General features: G+C 45.3%; 1 protein-coding gene across 2 annotated transcripts in view; it reads right to left on the bottom strand.

Moving 5' to 3' along the window:
• The window catches only part of ASTN1 (astrotactin 1), a 318,270-nt gene that overhangs the window by 22,179 nt on the left and 277,376 nt on the right, over nt 1-18,715 (bottom strand). For both annotated transcript variants that reach the window (XM_008052472.2, XM_008052473.2), the window contains exons 17-20: nt 14,783-15,051; nt 8,667-8,800; nt 4,488-4,639; nt 3,307-3,442 (exon numbers count right to left, since the gene is read on the bottom strand). In XM_008052472.2, coding sequence (XP_008050663.1) covers nt 3,307-3,442; nt 4,488-4,639; nt 8,667-8,800; nt 14,783-15,051 — 691 coding nt within the window. The remainder of the gene's footprint in view (nt 1-3,306; nt 3,443-4,487; nt 4,640-8,666; nt 8,801-14,782; nt 15,052-18,715) is intronic.

The raw sequence follows: 18,715 nt of genomic DNA, 5'->3' as shown, positions 1-18,715 counted from the left end.
TCATGAGCATCTTGCTACTCCTTCTAGAATTGTGTCTGAGGCCAATGAACCCTGGAGCTGGTGCATCTGGTCAGCCCTGTGTAGAACCAGTTCAGTCCAGCCCCACAACCCAGACTCAGGTCAGGGACCAACTTGCCCCATTGCCCAGCTGCTGTAGTCTACCTTGAGCTGAGGTTCTCAGGGTGGGGTCCAGAGGTGCCACAGGGCAGATTTCAGACTTGCACCTTGTGGTCTGGGGTTCCCACGTGGAGCAACGATTCCCCTTGCACCCGTGTCCCCTCTATAGACTAGGAAGTGAAAAGCCCACGGATTTACAAGGTATTTCAAACCTTGGTGGGACCACCCTCTAGGAGCCCAAGTGAGCTTCCTTCTCTCACTGGAGATACTGACAAAAGGGTCCCTTGTGGGCAGGAAATCTCCTGCCCTGAGGTGGGGGCTCAAAAATCGTTGTTGCAGACCCTTCTGTGAACCCAGGTCTGGCCTCAGTGCTCATCAGTGTCAGGATACAGGAAGTCCTGTCACCTCCCCACCCTGGCCTCAGCTTCTTTGTTTGTGAAATGGAGATGTTGAACCAGACATACTTCAAGATCCCTCCCAACTAGGAGCTGTTTTTGTGCTATGAACCTTTCTCAGAATAATGTTTTTTAAGTGCATTTATAAAATATAGAGGATACCAAAGGATGCCAGCTAGGCTGAAAAGCACTTCTACCTCTGTGGAGCCCAGTTAAAAGCCAGCCCTGTAACCAGGAAGGAGCCAGGAGAAAGATGCAGCATGCGAAACCCCCAAACAGCCAGCTGTGTGGTTCTGGAGTAAGTTTCTCAGCTTTGTCAAACCTCAGTTTTCTCAACCACAAAATGGGAACAGTAGTCCTAGCCTCACAAAGTCAGAGATCATTCTCAGAGAAACTCGGGTAAAGCACTCACGCGGTCAGCTCTAGTTGTTGAAAGTTTAAGTGTCTTGCTTACAGGCACTTGGTAGATAGAGACAAAACCAGGTTTGGAGTTTATGTATTCTCAATTCTCTTGTTCATTATTGTTGTTATTAGCTTTAATATTAGTATTATTAGTAGTAGAGATGGGGTCTTATTATGTTGCCCAGGCTAGCCTTAAGCAATTCTCCCACCTTGACTTTCCTAAGTGCTAGGGCTACAGACGTGAGCCACTGCGCCCAGTCATGTTCTCCACTGTTAATCCAGGGCTCGCTCCCTGTACCAGGAACTCAGGAACCGGTTAGCCTGGATCCTTCCACAAAGGAATGTCAACCTCCCTCGGGCCGTCCACACGGCCCTCTTCTTTTGATCTGCAGCACCACCTAGTGGCGGTTGACTATTTCTGCTTTAGCCCTGCGTACCGTCTCCGACTTTTCAAAAATAAATATGGATAGAAAGTTCGTGTTTTACAAGACATGGGAGGGACGTACTGGAAAACCAAGGCCATCAGAAGTCAGAGAAGACATTGTCCTCAGATTTTGATCAGAAACATAACCAAGCAGGCCAACATGAGAGGGTCCTAGGGTGGGTAAATGCTATACTCCTAACACAACCATGCCAGCCTCTTGCTCATAGGAACTTTGGAACTCCTAATGAATAGCTGTGACTTACTTCACAGCTAAGGGATTTCTGAGCCTTATTATCAATGGCAATTCAAGTTTCACTGGGTTAGAGATGTCTTACGGCAGGCTAGGTAGTCTGAACTCCCAAATCCTTGTTCCTTTCTCCTCCTTCCCCACATCAAGAGAGCTGATGCGGGTCACAGATGGCATTGGTGGCATCATCCAAAAGGGGAACCAACATTCCTTGGTCTTAATATTGCCATGTATGCCACATATACTGTGCACATCCTCTAGAATGTCACTTGTTGTTTCGCATTTTACTTTCAGTATGCATGGCCTACAATCTTTTATTCCTATATCGAAGACACTCAACCAGTGTCGAAGTTCATCTTGCAATCAATGCCACTCAAACTTCTAGTGCTTTTCATCTTTGAACTTTTTAACTGTGGAAATGGAAATGATTTATTCTGGAAACCTTGAGTCTATTCTCGTGACCTCATCTGTAAACTGTTAAATGTTTTCCATACTAGCGGGGTCAAAAGGTCCCAGAACTGCATCACTATGAATTCTGCTTTAGTGCCCAAATTTTTCCATCATGACTTAGATTTTGTCACTATCACTCCTCTTCTGGCATCTTTTATATCTCTGCTTCACAAATATTTTACAATTGTTCCCAGAACAGGAAGAAATGGAGAAGAGTTCATAGCGAGAATAGGGCTGTTCCAAGTGCCGTGATATAGTTCACTGCATTTTCTAAGAAGGAAAATGCTGACCGTTTCTAACCTCTATAAATTACTTCAATGCCACTGAAGCTAGATTTCTAAAGCAAAGTTCTTGGTATTCTATTCCTTTCCTAAAAACAAACAAAAAATAGCCTCCTCGGTCTGATCACATTCGCTCTATTTTCTCCCCGTCTTCCTTTCCCTCTTACTTGCTGTCTGCCTCAGCCCGCCTAGACCCCTTGCTACGAACCTTAATTACCTTCATGTGGCTTCACCTTCTCCTTTCCTGCTTCCTGACCCGGGTGTGCCTTTTCCAACATTACGCCTCCTACTGAAACTCCACACAAGCCAGTGTGGATGACACCCACTGTAGTCAGAATTCATCATGTCTTTCTTTTGTACATGTCCCTTGCTCTTCTAGCTAGCATTGATCTAATTCTGCCTTCTGTTAAAGTCAGTTTTGTATATATTTTCCTTCTATGTTGCAAATTTGTTGAGGGATAAGACTACATTGTTTTTCTAGATCCTTTGCACTGAGTGCCTAAGCACTCAAGAAAAACTTCTTTATAATGTCAATTAGGATAAGACTTCACTTAAAAAATTTAATTTTATTATTATTATTTTTGAGATAAGATCTCACCCTTATCTCAGGCTGGAATGGAGTGGCATGATAATATCTCACTATAACCTCAAACTCCTGGGCTCAAATGATCCTCCTGCCTCTGTCTTCTGAGTACACATCAGCACACCCAGCTAATATTTTAAAATTTATTTTTACTTTTCTGTAGAAATGGGATCTCATTATGTTGTCCAGGCTGGTTCTGAACTCCTGGTCTCAAGCTATCCTCCCGTCTCGGTCTCCTAAAGTGTTTGGATGACAGGCATGAACCACTGCGCCCAGCGGGACAAGACTTCAGAAGTTCAAAATCTTTTGCCGAGTCTCTAAAGGCATCCAAGCAGCAAAAAAGAAACCAATGACAAGCCTTGGGGTTTTCAGGGTAAGGAGTCCCTAGGCAGGTGTGTGGTACTCACATGTAAAGGGTGTCGGGTTCCAGGCATCGTATGATCAGAGAGATGGTGGCGAGCTGCTTGTCTGGCACCTGGGACGGCATGGCACAGGGGGCCTTTGCTCCAGAGATGATGTCATCCACAAAGCTCAGCACCGTTTCTGCCCAGGGGGAAAGGAAGGGAAAAGACATAAAGAGCAGCAGGGGTCCGGCAATGATGGGATAGAATCAGCTTAATGAGAACGTAACTTTAAAACTGCTCAATCCCTAATCTCCAGGGTAGAGAAGGGAGACTTGGAAGGGATGGTCTTTTTTGACTGTTTCATATTTAACCAGTCAATTCAGAGACTTTTGTCTAGAGTTAGTTCAGAAACAACTAAGGGAAAATGTACGTACCACATCTGTGACTCTTTTGTAAAATGTTCTTGGCAGGGACAGAGCAGAGCTATTCTGGTCAGTGGTCACTGCCAGACTTTAGCAATACCTGTGCACACCAGACAACAGTCTTGAAAGGAGCAGTAGGCAGCTCTCTATGTCTGAAGACAGCTGTGGACATCTCCAGGCCTCAGAAATAGGTTCGCCAGAAGCTATTTGCTTTTATTTATATTGTGGATGCCACCATCCTGCTGGTGACCTCATCTCCTGCGTAAGCTTTAGGGATTATTTATGTTGACCTTTCCCAGTGAAATACTAAGGTATGGAACATTTTTCGTGGGATGTTTCCACTCCTTCAAGGCTTCCCTCTCCTGGCTGAACCTGAGTTTGCTTTTAGGACAAGAAACAGGACATGCCCATCTGTTTGCACATGCTTTTGCCTAGAGGGGGGTTATTAACAAAGGAATTTTTTTTCTGTAATCATGGCAGTGGTTAGCAGAGAATTGTTTCCTAATTGTGGGCTAGGATAACTAGTGTACTGTGTTGTTGTTTCTTTGTGAGTGTGCCTAGAGGCAATGAAATGGACACCTCTTTCATAAACAAAAAGAAAAGCAAAATCAAAACAAGACTTCGTCAGATGCTCACCATGCAAAAACTCTTGCATGAACAAGATGGCTGTTGTTTGGAAGAGACAACAGCTCCTCTTCCCTGGTCCTTCCTCTTACCCAGGGATACTGGGGAACTGGATCAAAGCTACTGGGCTGGGCGTTCTTTCGTTTTATTTTTTCCACCTTGGATCAAGACTAGCCCATTGAAGTAGAGGATGCTCACCTGTCTCCACCTTGGAGTGGTCCATCCTGTCGGTGACTTTCTCTTGACGGAGGAGGTAATCTACAATCTGCACCCCAATGGGTGGCTCCGAGTGTTCCCACTCCAGGACCACGAGTGTGCTGCTGGGCTCATGAACGGTGGAGAGTCTCAGCCTGTGTGTGGACGGGAAGACACATGGAATAGGGACCTGACTGCGACCTGTACTGGGCACTGGCCACTGCTTAACCAATTACAAAAACAAACTCTTTGAGAATCTGTCTATTTCATTAGATAATGAAGTTTCTTTAGGACTCTCGGGATCTATATTTCATGCATCAAGTGCCTGTTGCACATTCAAAACTTAACCGATATTTTAAGTAAATTAATCAGTAGGTGAGTCAAAGATGAATGAATGTCTGCATGTTACATGGGTCAGAGGATAGAGCTCTTAGGGTAGTGTTACTTTAAATGACGTGAAAATGCTATAGTTTCTGGATTTGCTCTTGAAAAATCTTAGAAGAGTGTGTGCATGTGATGCCCAAGCTCTCCTCATGATGTTCGAGCCTGCTTACTCAGGTCTGACTTCAGTTTCTGTCTTTGTTATTGGGTTTCTATGAATATTCTGGTGTCTGGTTCCAGCCTGTCTTTGCTTTTTCCAAATTCACAGTCTCCCAGTTCTTTATCAGTTGTCCATTTTGACCCCGTCTCGCCTTGCCATCTCATACCTTTTTGTATCTTGTAGAAATGTGATAACCCTACTGACATCCACTAGTGAGGATCTCTTCATTGTCCACGTAGTCTAAGTTCACTGCCTTCTTCTGATTTCTTTTTGTGTCTCAGGTTTCCCTCTGGCTTCCAATTTTCTGTTTTTTCCGTAGACCACTGAATTCTGAAGATTTTCCCTGTCCCTTCTCACACTGGTCACCCTCCCTTCCATGTATCCCTGCCATTCACCCTGGCCTTGGTTCGCATAGCTCATGCCCATCCACAATCCTGGCCTTCCTTCCCACCACTCTGCTCACAGGTGCCTGTCGTTGGTCTCAAGGATCCCTGGGCAAGACACTGTGAATGAATTGCACCAAACAACATGCAATCTTCAATTTCAACTCAACACATGCTTGTGAAGCACCCATGACTTATAAGGATGTGCTTGGTGTTGGGGACGCTGTGATGTGCAAGCCCACCCCAAACTTTTATGGAGCTTAGTGGGCAATGGGAATATATTATCATACGTGAGATTATAATAGTATGTGATAAGAACTTCAACAAGGAATTATAGGAGGTTGTGGGAGCAATGGTAAGGAATTCAACTAGTGGGAAAGTAATACAAAACATATGGCCTTTTGCTGGTGGCTTACTGTGAAGGCATAGTTTGCATATGACATTAAAGATGGAATAGACCCCAAACAGTGCGGATATTGACAAATTCATTAATTAGAGTCATATGCAGAGTGCTGTTTTGAAGAAAAAAGCATTAAGAAGCTTAAGTAAGTAAGACTTTCTGAGAACTTAGATTCTGTGAAAATATGGACTAAGCTCGGCCTCTTCTGAGAAATAAAATGTGTATGATTTACATGGACTCGTGTAAAACGAGAGTATGTTTCTATATCCAAATGAAACTAAGCTCTGCTACTGAAGGAAGTGATCACAGAACCAGGAAAACTAAAGTCTTTAATAGACACTCCCTGTCTATAAAAATTTAGTCCAGTTCAATCTTTTGCTAAGACATTTCATAAATGCAAGTTTAGAAACAAAATGAGCCCTAGGACATAATGACTGGATCCTGTGTCCAACGGATAACTGTTTGGTGGCTTCCATGTGATGTTTCAAAGCTAACTCTCTTACCTGTTGAATCAGTCTAACAGCAGCAGGTTCACTCAGATGCTCCCATTCTACTAAATTAATAATGAGCTTGATTTTCTTTTAACTCAAGAGATCCAAGGGCTGACTATGAAGAGCAAAAAGTCAGTGGCTGGCATTACCTAAAGCAACCTACACAGAGAAAGAAGATGTGGACAAGAGCAGACATTAGCCGGGCTCAGTGCCTCAGCTTGTAATCCCGCGCCTTTGGGAAGCTGAGGTGAGTGGATTGCCTGAGCCCGTGGGTTCGAGACCTGCCTAGGGAGAGAGATCTCATCTCTACAATAAAAACAAAAAACAACAAAAAAACAGCCGGGCGTGGTAGCGCATGCCTGTAATTCCAACTACTTGGAAGGCTGAGGCGGAAGGATCGCCGGAGCCCAGGAGGTCTGGTGGCCGGGAGCGGCCACTGCACTCCAGTCAGGGCGACAGAGTGAGACTCCAACTCAAAAAAAAAAAAAAGAGCAGACATTGGCTTGTTACAACCTACTTTGTACTATTGCATTCTCTTCTCTCTCAGATTTCTTCTTGCTCCATTCTGACCCTTTGATGCCCACCTGCACCTGCACAGCAAGTCGCAGGGCAGCCTCTCCCTGCTGGTTTTCTCCTGCAGTCACTTGTTCCTGGTTACTTAACCCTCCACCCACACAGGACCTGACCTCCACTTGCCTCAGACCCTAGACTTACCAGCTCTTCAGCCTGTCCTACCTGAGCTCTTGATTAGATACGGTGACTCAGAGGCATCACTTTCGTGGCAGAAGCCATACCAGAGGCTAAGAGGAGTTCCTGCCTCGGGTCTTGGCCCTCGAGATTGGCCAGATGTTTCCTCTTCCATTGAGGAAGAGGAAATGGGCGTGTTTATTCTCAGACACATTTGCAGCACTTCGTCTTCACTCCTCAAGTGCAGACATCCCTTATGCTCATCCCTAGCACTCTGCTCTTCCCACCTGATGCTTGTTCCGGAGTATCCTTTCTCATAGCTGTGGTTGCAACTCTCATTTCTTTGGGGTTGATTGAGATCTTCTTATCTCCAGTGTTTACTTTTCTGCAGAGTTCCAGGTCTTCTTTCTTTCTGCACACTGAACATCTCTGTAGAACAAGCCCCCTGTGGCACCAAGGCCAGCCCATATGGAATCGACTTCCTCCTCCACCAGGTGAAACCTATGGTGTGTCTTTACTCCATTGTGGTCTATTCATCTTCCCGACTGCCAAGGCCATGCGTCTAAAGTTCATTCTCAACTTCTCCTTCCTCCTCAGTCCCACAATCAGCCATGAAGCCCTGTTGGTTCTACCCTAAATCACCTCTCAGTTTCATCCTTTTCTATTTTTCTTTATTTTTTATTATAAAGACGTGGGGTACAATTCAGGGTTAGGTATACAAACGTTGATTATGCAGGTACCCTTGTTAATGAAGTTTGCCCCTCCCTCCCCTAGCAGTTTCCCTCAACTGTCAATCCCACCCCGCTCCCCTGGCAGTTTCCCGCTACTGCCAATCCCTTTCTTATAGTATTATGATAATTGTTCAAGCTCTGCTTATGAATGAGAACATATGGCACTCTGCTCCTTGTTTCTGTGATAGATCACTGAGTATGATCGACTCCAAATCCATCCAAGCTGCTGTGAAGTCCATATGTCTGTCCTTCTTTATGGCTGCATAATATTCCATTGTGTATATGTATCACATTTTTTTTTAACCCAGTTCAACTTCGATGGGCAATGTGGTTGGTTCCATGTTTTTGCTATTGTGAATAGAGCTGCAACAAACATATGTATGCAGGTATCTTTTTTGTTGAATGATCTTTTCTTACTATAATGTCTAAGAACATGCTTTTATCCATGGCTCTGGTTCCTACTCTTTCATTTTGGAATAATTATTCAATCCCATCCATTCTATTAAATGGGCAATATCTAACTTTTCTACACAGTAGGTGTTCAAGAAGTGGTTGTATTGTTGGTCTATTTGAGAACTCATTCAACTCTCTAGCTTCCTCCAATGCGCTTTTATCCCTATTATCTCCTAGCTATGCTGCCCGACATTCTCCACCTTCAAGGAGAGTCAAGTGCGACCTCCTCCTTGAAGCCTTCACCACTGCCCAGATTAAGACGTGGCCATTCCCTTTTCACACTTCGTTTAAAGGTCTCTTGTTACACTTGTCACCTCATTTCTCCCCCTAAAAACAACGTGTGTGCCTGCCTCCCCAGTGGATTGAAAATGTCATATTCTTTTTTCCATTTCCCAGTGCCCAGCCTATTGCCTTGCAAACAGTAGACACTGAGTATTTTCAGAGTGATGCTGAGGCACACACACAAGAGAGAGGAGGCCAAGAGAGGGAAGCATACACGGGCTGGGGCAGAGGCGCACAGGTGGGTAGTCCGTCAGCTCCGAATGCGGTGGAGTCACAGCGACACCAGTCCTCGATGACGTCTCCAGTCCCCGAGCACCAGAGAGAGCTCATAGTGGCCTCCTGCAGGAGCTGCACGAAAGAGCAGGGAACAGAGTGAGCATTGGAAAGCCAAGTCTGGGCCCTTAGAGTCAAGAGGCAGAGCATCAAGGTTCTGTGAGCTCTAAGTGACTTCCGGCCACGGGTGTGTGTCAACTTCACCATTCTGCGGTCTAACATACTTACTCCAAGAGATTGTCTCTGGGAAGGCCAAGCCTCGAAAGACCCTGGGGTGTCCCTCTCCCTTTAGCATAACAGTTCCACCCTGTGGCTATGGGCTGTCACATTGAGAGAGGTCATATTCCACCCTCCATCCTCTGTACATTCCTCTCCATCATTCCACCCCTTGGCTCTAGGAACAATGACCTCTCCACCACATAGCTTCCGGGTGGCTCCTCTTCTCTCTGTCCAGAGGCACCCAGCCCTCTCCCAAAGGCCTCGCTGTGCATCCATAGCTGCCCCAGTGTTCCCTTGGCATTCCTTCAGCATGCCTTGTATCCTGCCTGCAACATTTACATAATTCTGCCTTGGGTTGTAATGAGGCATGGGGCATTTCTTAGTAGATCATGAACAGAAAAAGCAGCGTGGAACAGGCTGAGTTAGCCTGGGAGCCGTCTGCTCTAGGCTCGGGCTTCAACTCTGCCCATCACTGCAAGTGGCTTTGGGGGAGCAGCCTGAACTCAGTTTCCTCCATGATAAAATGGGATAAAAATAAAACTTTCCTCCAAAACTTGTTGTGACAATTAAATAAAATAATATGTGACAAATGAAATAATATGTACTATGTACCTGGTATACATTAGTCACCAATAAATGCCAGCAATTATTATTATCTTTGAATAACAGGATTTGAGTCTTATGTCGAACTTTGTAACCATCACAGAGCTTAGCAGAATTCTTTACAGAGATATTTACTATTGAATAAAAGGACAGAAGAATAACATTAGACCAGTGAGGTAACAGAACCTGTGATGGGACAATTCCCTGGTGAGGAAGCGGTTCTTGATAGGGTTCTGACCCCTTAGTGGGGTCCTGCTGCCTCACCTCCAGCCTAGGGCGAGGGGGACCAGCCACAAGGTGCAGGGCTGGACACAGCTGGGCTTTGTCTCTGGGTTAATTCAACGTCTGCAGCTTTGGTGGTTTCCTGGGATTACCCTTTTTACTCTTACCATGCCCAAAACTGATCGGTAGGTTAGAGAAATATAGCCTAGCTAACATGGAAAATGTTAGAAAATTTAATTGGCAGTAGTGGGAAACTGTCCGGGGAAGGAAGGTGGGTTTGGCAGTTGAGGAAAACTGAAAGTGGAGGGAGGGGCATGCCTCATCAACAAGGGTACCTGCATAATGAACATTTGTATACCTAACTCTGAATTGCATCCCACATCTTTAAAATAAAAATAAATAAATAAAAAGAATAAATAAATAAATAGAAGCAAAAAAAAAGAGAAAATTTAAAAAAGAAAGTAGAAAGAGAAAAAGAAAGGAGAGAAAGAAAAAGAAGAGAGAGAGAGAGGCAGAGAAAGATAGAAAGATGAAAGGAAAGAAAGAAAGAAAGAAAAGAAGAAAGAGATAACTCAACAAAAATAAAATTTCCAAACCTGAAGCCAGCATCTCATGTCCCTTCCTTCAGAACCTTACCTAGGCCACCTTATATTTGAATCGTTGGAATAAGGACCATACTAACCCCTCCCCAAATTGGGAGCCTCTAGAGAACAGAAATTAATTCTTGATTATAAAACTATAATTTGTGCAGAGTTTTAGAATTTATGAAACCCTTTTAGATGCTGACCCTTTGAGGGCCCATTATCACAATTTACAGTGGAGGAAACTGAGAGTCAAAGAGGTGAGGTGGGGCAACTCCCTTGGGTCCCCTCCCACTGTGGAAGCTTTACTGTCCTCTCAATAAATCCTTATTTCTCAAAAAAAAAAAAAGTGGTAAGATGACTTGCCCAGGGTCACAGGTCTGTGGACAGGGCAGCACCAGCATGTGGGTTCAGCATAACACAAAGAGCATCCAGCTCTTTCCAACAGACACTCCTAACTCTGTATCCAACCACTCCCAGTGTGAAGCAGTGACCAGTAAGTACTCACTTTATGCCTTACCTGCCTGAACCAAATTCAAATCAAAAGGTGTATTGCTGAAATCTAGAAAAGTCGACTTTCTGAGACAGATAGGATAAAGGAGCAACCCTCACAGGGTCTTCAGTCAACCATGATTTGCTATGCACTTACAAGGCACCATTTCTTGTGTTCAGCATTGAGGATACACAGACGCACAAAACACATACGGCCCCTGGCTACACATATCTTATAGTCAGATGATAAACAAGCAAACAAAAGTTACCTAAACAACCCAAACGCCACACCTGTGGCAAGGGCTCCAAAGGTAAAGCATTAAGTGCTCTGAGCACATACGGTGGAAGGAGGGATAAGGAAGAATGGATTATCCCACAGAGGGGTTCAGGAAGCCTCCGTGAGAATGTGACCTTTTATCTGAGCTCTGAGGGTTGGATCAAAAGTTATCTGGTCACAAAAGCTGGAGTAGAGCTCCAAGTAGAAATAACAAGATTAAGAAGATTTAAGCCTGGAAGAAACTGAGGAAAGGTTGGTCTGTCTGTAAAAGACAAAGTGGAGGGCAGAGACACTCAAGCATGAGAGGGAGGCAGGGCTGGAATAGAGAGAACCTTGTGGGCCACAGCGAGACAGGGGCACATCTGAAGAGCATGGTAAGTCATCAAAGTATTTTAAGCAGTGGACCAGCATGATCAGATCTTCAATCCAAAGGAGTGAGGACAAGCACCTATGATAGCAAACACTGCAGATGCCATTTCTTGAAAAGCTTTGACTTTCCATCTCTGATTCACACTGCTCTGTGAGAGTTCCTGCTGTCTGAATCCTGAGCTGCATGTAACTGAAAATGGTTGGATGAGGGTAGAAGAGAGGAATTAAGAAGGAAGGCATTTGGAAATAAAGAAAAAAGGAAACTACATTTTTCCTAGTTCCTACAAGGTGCTAGGCATTGCATGGGAAACCACATTTGTTATTAGATTTAATCCTGATTCCAGGAAAGAAATAACATTTTCCAATTTTTGTTTTTGTGTTTCTCTAACTGAACTTTTTAGCCAAATTCATCTATCCATTCTAGATAACATACATCCATTATCCACTTACTCATCTATTCATTCATTTCTTTAGCTGAGCAGCAATTATGCATTAACCGATGCTAGGCACTAGGATTCCACAGAAGAAAAAGTATCTCTCAAAGTCTAGAGGGTGGTAAGCAATTATGTAAACAACCATGATAATAGGTGATGTGTGCTGTAATGGATGCATCCACACACAATGGGAATTACTCAAATGGATATCTGTGTTGACCTGGGAGGACAAGAGGACTCCTAGCAGCTGATGATGTTTGATATAGCAGGAGTTTTCAGGAGTTAGCAGGAGTATAATAGCAGGAGTTTTCCAGTGGTTCCCAGAAATGTGGGTAAGGACATTCTTGGGACAAAGAGTTCAAATCTGAAGGGTGAGATGCACGAAAGAAAGTGTGTCGTGTTTCAGGAGTGACATGCAGTTAAATGTTGAAGCATAAAGTACAGATAGTAGCAACCTAACTATGTAAGTGAAGACAAAATTGGATCACAAACTGCCTTGTAATGATGTACTAAAGACGTTAGATTGTATTCAATAGACTCTGCGGAACTATTAAAGTACTGCGATGCCAAATTATCCAAAGTCCGTATTAGACAGTTCTTGGTCTCCTGACAAGGAGACCAGTAAGTAGGTTATTCTAATAAGACAGTAGCCTAATATCACAGTGGATGCTGGGAATATTTAGGCTGTGACAGGGGGATTCATAAAAGAGGAAGGCTTCAAGAGATATTTGCGACTCTTGGTGAAGGAATAGCTGTTGGGAATGTTGAGGAAATTGTAGGGCACACACCTAGTCTCTGGTTTGGGCAACTCTGAGGACGGCAGTGCCATTCACTGGGATGGAAGCACAGCAGGTATGGCTTTGGCATGGAAGACGGTGAGTCCAAATTTGTGGGGTTTGCGATATCTGGTTGGTTACATGATTTGACCTAACTTTTTCTTTATCATAATCAAGATTAGGCTGAAATATGGCATCAGAGATTATATAGACTAACGGAAGGAGGACACCAAGACCAAGAAAGGTCAGAAAGCAGGCCCAGAGACATTCCAGAGAGATCGAAATTAAAAACACACACTGAGTGACTAACGTTGTGACTTAGCCACCTTCTGCTCTGTAGTTTCTTCACTTTTCATCTCTGTTCTTTAGCAAAGGGCAAAATTAGAAGGAAACACAGAAGAACAGAGAGGATGCCGAAGAGAGAATGTCCAAGGAAGAGAGGAGAGCAAGAAACAAGTGATGGTAACTGAACTCCAGCTAGGGTCACCTTGCTTATGTGTATAGAGACTAGGGTGTTCAAAATACAGCCAGATGGAAAGCATCTGCCAACCCATCTCTTAAGACTGGTATAGGAAGAGAGGGACAGTCTGGCAAGTAGGGGATCCAGAAGGGGGTTGCTGAAGACAGGCCCCCCTCTGGATTCCTCATTTTGCTTGAGATCCCTGAGCAGGAAGCTCAGGTTGCATGTACCTGCCCCGCCACCCCCCGCCCGCCCAGCTCTGCATGCCCGTGCCACAGGACGGCTCTGGGCATTCACTCTCACTCTGACTTGCTGCTTCCAGGCAAGTAGCCCAGGAGCTCTTGAGGTATCCACTGCAACAGACTTGGGTGCTCACAGAAGTCTACAGGGGTGGTTAGGGGAGAAGGAGAGGCTGAGCATTGAGCCAAGGCCACTGCAGCTCTGGGTCTCTGTGACCCAAGGTCCTCCATTTCTTTATCCCTTTGAGCCACCCTTCCAGGGCGGTCTCTTTCTCCAATTCTCTCTTATCTTCCCATAGCTGCCTCTGTCAGACTGGAGAGGAATTTGTAGGCCATGAGAACAATTTCTTTTTTTTCCTGTGAAAACCCTTATTTCCAAACACTCAATGAAATATCTGTGGCAGAGGTGGGTAGGCGAGAGAAACACACACACATACGAAATCCCTCCTGTTGTCTGGGCATTACCTAAGAAACAAACTGTGACACACCAGGTGTTCCTTAAAGGAGAAACAGAAAGCAATTATCACCCCACCTGGGTGGGCACAGCTCACTGCTGCGGCTCCTGCTGTCATGCCCTCAGGGCTGCCTTTGCCCAGAGACTCAGATGTCCCACCCCTGGAGTGTTTTCGTTTTCACTTTTGTTGTAGTGGTTGTTGTTGTGTATCTTGAGTCACTCTGATCTCTGTGTTCTTGAGGAGGTGGGCCATCTGGGGAATGAGCTGAGCCACTGCCTCTGCCACTAGTCTCCAGCCTCTCCTTCTGAGTCCAGCCAGATGCCTCCTGGCAGCTTTGGGAAGGGAGAGGCAGAGGCTCCAGAGGAGGAGTGGCTGGGAGGGAGTTCTGACCCAGCAGCATAATAAAAGGCAGAAAGATCTGTACAGACGTGGCCTTTTGTTCTTAGAGCCAGACTGATGGGCAGGAAACCAACCTTCTCCAGGTCGAGGCTGCCAAATCCTTCCCTATGAGACCCCTGCCCAACATGCTCTTTCCAGTCCAGTTGCTTCTGGTTGGGGCCTGAAGACCTGCAAGGGGGGCTAGCTCACCTCCCATTCCAACAAGGGCAGGATGGGGGCCTCGATTGCAAGTGTTGTGCCTCCCCTTATCTACCTCCTTTCTTCCAGTCCCTTTTGGTTCAAAGTCTTCAACCAGTACTCAGCTGTGACTTCTGAATCATATTACTATGGGTGTTGTGGGTGCAATGATTTGACTTAATGTGGAAACATGCAAATCTAAGCAAATTAGGTGTCCAGATTTGTAAACAAAAAGCCTCACTACCCAGATTCCAGCATGGTGTCCAACTGCTCCCTGTTGCTTCCCCCACGCCATTTGGAAAGCCCTCTGTTGTTGCTGACACCTCCCAGGGTCAAGAGTCCCGGGCCTCTTACCCTCTGGGTCTGGTTGTTGGTCACTAGCTCATAGATGGGGGCTGCTTTGGTCACCTCCAGCAGAACAGGCTCAGCAGGGGTGTCAGGACTGGATGTCATGTGACACAGGGGGCAAGACGAGGGGCATCGTCCCTTGCTCTGGCACTCCATGCGGACTCCGGCCGCCATGCGCTTGGTGCCAGAGTCTGACAGACTGGCGATGTATTCTGGGAACGTCAGCACCTTGGGGTCTCTTTCCCGCTCCTCTGACTCATCGGATGGGGAGTTGCCTGCCAGATACAAACGGAAAGAAAGAGTGAGGGAGTCAAAAGAACAAGAACTGGTATGACCTTGTGAGTGCTGGGGTCCAGTTCTCGGGAGGTCAGAAAATGCACTTAATCTGGGGCATCCACCCTTCCTGTGACCTACAGAGTTGGAAATGGTCCTTCCAGGTGTGAGCCAGGGTTACTCCCTTTCTGAGCATCATCAGCTCCACTGACTCCCCCTGGAGGGACGCTTCTGCAGGAACTGTGACGACCACCCCCGCAAGAACACAACCAACAACAGTGGCTGTCCTACGACTCAGTCTCTGTGTTGAAAAAATGAAGATATTAGCAGTATCCACCTCAGCCTTGTGAAATGAATGAATGGCAGGTTGCTTTTAAAGCACCTTGCCCAATGGTTAGCACATGTCAAACCATCATCACAACAGTTTTAACCATAAATATAGCTGAGATTCATGAAGCCTGTACTCTACTTTTTTTTTTTTTTGAGTTGGACTCTCACTCTGTCGCCCAGACTGGAGTGTAGTGGCTGCTCCCGGCCACCACAGCCTCGACCTACTGGGCTCCTTCCACCTCAGCCTTCCGAGTAGCCAGAATTAAAGGCGCGCGCTACCACGCCCGGCTGATTTTTTGATTTATTGTAGAGATGAGGTCTCGCCTGCCCAGGCGGGTCTTAAACCCGTGGGCTCAGGCAATCCGCTCACCTCGGCCTCCCAAAGGCACGGGATTACAGGCTGAGCCACCGAGCCCAGCTTGAAGCCTGTACTTTAAAAGTGAGATCCATTCAAGATCTTGATCACCTTTAACCACTGTAACTCTCTTCAGTTTTTTGACCCATTTTATAGATAAGGAAAGTAACACCAAGAGCTTCAAGTTCACACAGTCAGTATATTGTGAGAGCTGGAATTTGAATCCACTTTTGTCTGATTCCCAAGTCTTTAGGTCATAGAGGAAGAAGAAAAGGATTTATCTGCTTCATTATTAATCAATGTATTGAAGTTGGGAATGGAATTTTGACTTTTCCAAAAAGATTTGCATGCCAAAGCCAGAGAGATGAATCCATATCAATTGTGCTTGATGAATAAAGGTAGATAAAGAAGCCTTTGGCCTATCTTTGGTGGCAAACATGGGAAATATCTGGGTGGCAAACATGGGAAATATCTGCCAGAGAGGAATGGTTTGTTCCCTATACAAAAAAAAACACTGCTTGATATTTCTGTTTCCAGTCCTTCATCTAACTTAGTAATTCTAAAGGAAGATGGAAGTAGAGTTTGCTGACAAAAAGCCACTGGATTTCTTAAGAGATTCCTGACCCCTTTCAGCACTGTTGTAGCTCTGAACATGAAACAATTTCAAAGAGACCGCTGGGCTTTTGGAAATAATGAACAAATACAAAACATTCATCCTGGATCCCTCAGACTCATCAAGAATGTGATACTTGATGGGCTGGGTCTTTGGAGGAATTGGTTGGAAGGATTTGCAAAGTGGCTCCAGAAGGTGACTGTGAGATATGACTCATCGACTTGATAAGAGTTTTCTCTTAGGGTATCCAGGGAGCATTCTGCTGTGTCATCTTGTTTGCTGTGTGATATGCGCTGATTTGGAAGTGGCTTGAGCATTTCAGCACAGTTGGATCTCTTTCATAGAAAAATCATCATGAGGCAGATGAGGTATCTTTACCTAGCAGTGCCATTGACATTGGACTCCTTCGAGTTAAAAGCAAAGGACTCGGGGGCTACCAATATGGTATACAATTCAGTTCACATTTGCATTTTGTTTAATAATGGTCCAGGCCCTTCCTGAATCATAAGAGAACTGCATAACTGCACACACTGAAAATAGGAAGGTTGGCATCAATTAGAACTAGCCCTCAAATCACAACACCCACAGGTATATCTTCATCAACACTTAGGCTTATGCAGCTCTATCTACCCCATGGTTGAGAGTATTTGTAAAGTGACCCCAGAATGGCCTCCTCCAGTCCCTGGCCAGGTCTCCAGTCTTTTTCTTTTCTTTTTTTTTTGAGTTGGAGTCTCACTCTGTCACCCAGACTGGAGTGCAGTGGCTGCTCCCAGCCACCGCAGCCTCAACCTGCTGGGCTCCAGAGATCCTTCTGCCTCAGCCTTCCAAGTAGCTGGAACTACAGGCATGCGCGACCATGCCCGGCTAATTTTTTGATTTATTGTAGAGATGAGGTCTTGCCAAGTTGCCCAGGCGGGTCTCGAGCCCGCGGGCTCAGGCAATCCACTCACCTCAGCCTCCCAAAGTGCTGGGATTACAGGCTGAGCCACCAAGTCCGGTTGTCTTTTTCCATATACTAAATGTACTGGGTAGGAATAAGTAGGGGTGGGGGTAAGATCTTTGGATCTGTAGTGTGATTTCTGGGCAACCAGGCCTTTATTCACTGAGAAAGTAAATTCCTCCCCTCTACAAAATGAAATCAGCAAAAATGCACTTTATTTTCAAAATAGCATTTTTAAACTGTTGCCATGCAAGCCATCCCAGGCTTGAGGGTCTCTTGGTGGGCTCTCAGGCCTCTCACAGTCAGATGCCTCTCCTTGCCGACCCACAGCCCCCCTTGTTGAGAATACCTTCAACAGAGGCTGGGGAAAGAGTTTCACAAAATGACCGCTAGATGGTGACATTCAGTCTAAAATGACTTGTGAGAGAAAAGAGAATACATTTTGTGTGACCATTTTGGCCCCATAGAAAATAAACTTATGGAAAAGTAACACACAGCTCCTTTTAAAAATTTGGTGGAGGAACAATTTTTTTTCAATCAGATTATAAAAAATTAGGGAGTAAAACAATTCCAGACCACTTATCCTAAGGAGAAAAGAACAGAGACATAAGTACTGACAGGATAATCAAGAAACAGTAAACTCAGAAGGGAAAGTACCCACCCCTCCCCCCAGGATCCTTAACATGGAGTAGAAGTTGCTTCAAAGGGGAAGTAATATACCATTAAACTCCTTTCTTCTCACTTTAAATCCCCAAATACCCAGGGACTCTTCTCTCACCCCAACTCATTCAATGACTTAGAACAGACACACGTGGCCACTAGAGGGCGCCGCGACCACAAGCACCGCCTGGAGCGGAAGGTCCGAGGTGATTCCAATTAAAATCAAGATGCAGCGATTATCCCTCGAAATCCTTCAGCCCGAGGAATTGGCAAGGTTAGCAAATAGAGAGGAAAGAAACGGAGGTCGTAGGAAACGACGCCGGGAGCCCACCACACGCTCGTCTTAATTCAGAATCACATTTCTGTCCCCCCAAAATCTTCAGGTCCATATAAAAAGGATCCTGCTGAAGACAAAGACCAACCGCCCCTCTGGTCCCCTCGTGGGGCAGGATGGAGCTGTCCAGAGATGAGCAGGATTTACACGGGAGTGATGCGCAGAGAGCTCCCCAAAGCCATCTATTTAGGATCCGGCAAAGAATAGAGACGTGTGTGAGAGAGAGATTTTTCAAAGGAGAAATGCATTTCCTATGTGCAGTTAAAGATCCAATTGGGAAATACTCTTTAAAATGATAGAGTCCAGTGGTGAAAGCCCAGATAAATCTCCCTTAGCCCAAAGAGAGCACCTATAACCATCCTGTCTGTGGAAAGTGAAAGAGTAGTTTAGGCCCTAAAAGCTTGGGGAGAGGCTGATCTTTGACATTTGGTTTT

The sequence above is a fragment of the Carlito syrichta genome, unplaced genomic scaffold (genome assembly GCF_000164805.1).
Source record: "Carlito syrichta isolate Samal-C Ts95f unplaced genomic scaffold, Tarsius_syrichta-2.0.1 Scaffold277815, whole genome shotgun sequence".
Classification (NCBI taxonomy): domain Eukaryota; kingdom Metazoa; phylum Chordata; class Mammalia; order Primates; family Tarsiidae; genus Carlito; species Carlito syrichta.
This window is presented reverse-complemented; position numbering and strand designations above follow the sequence as displayed.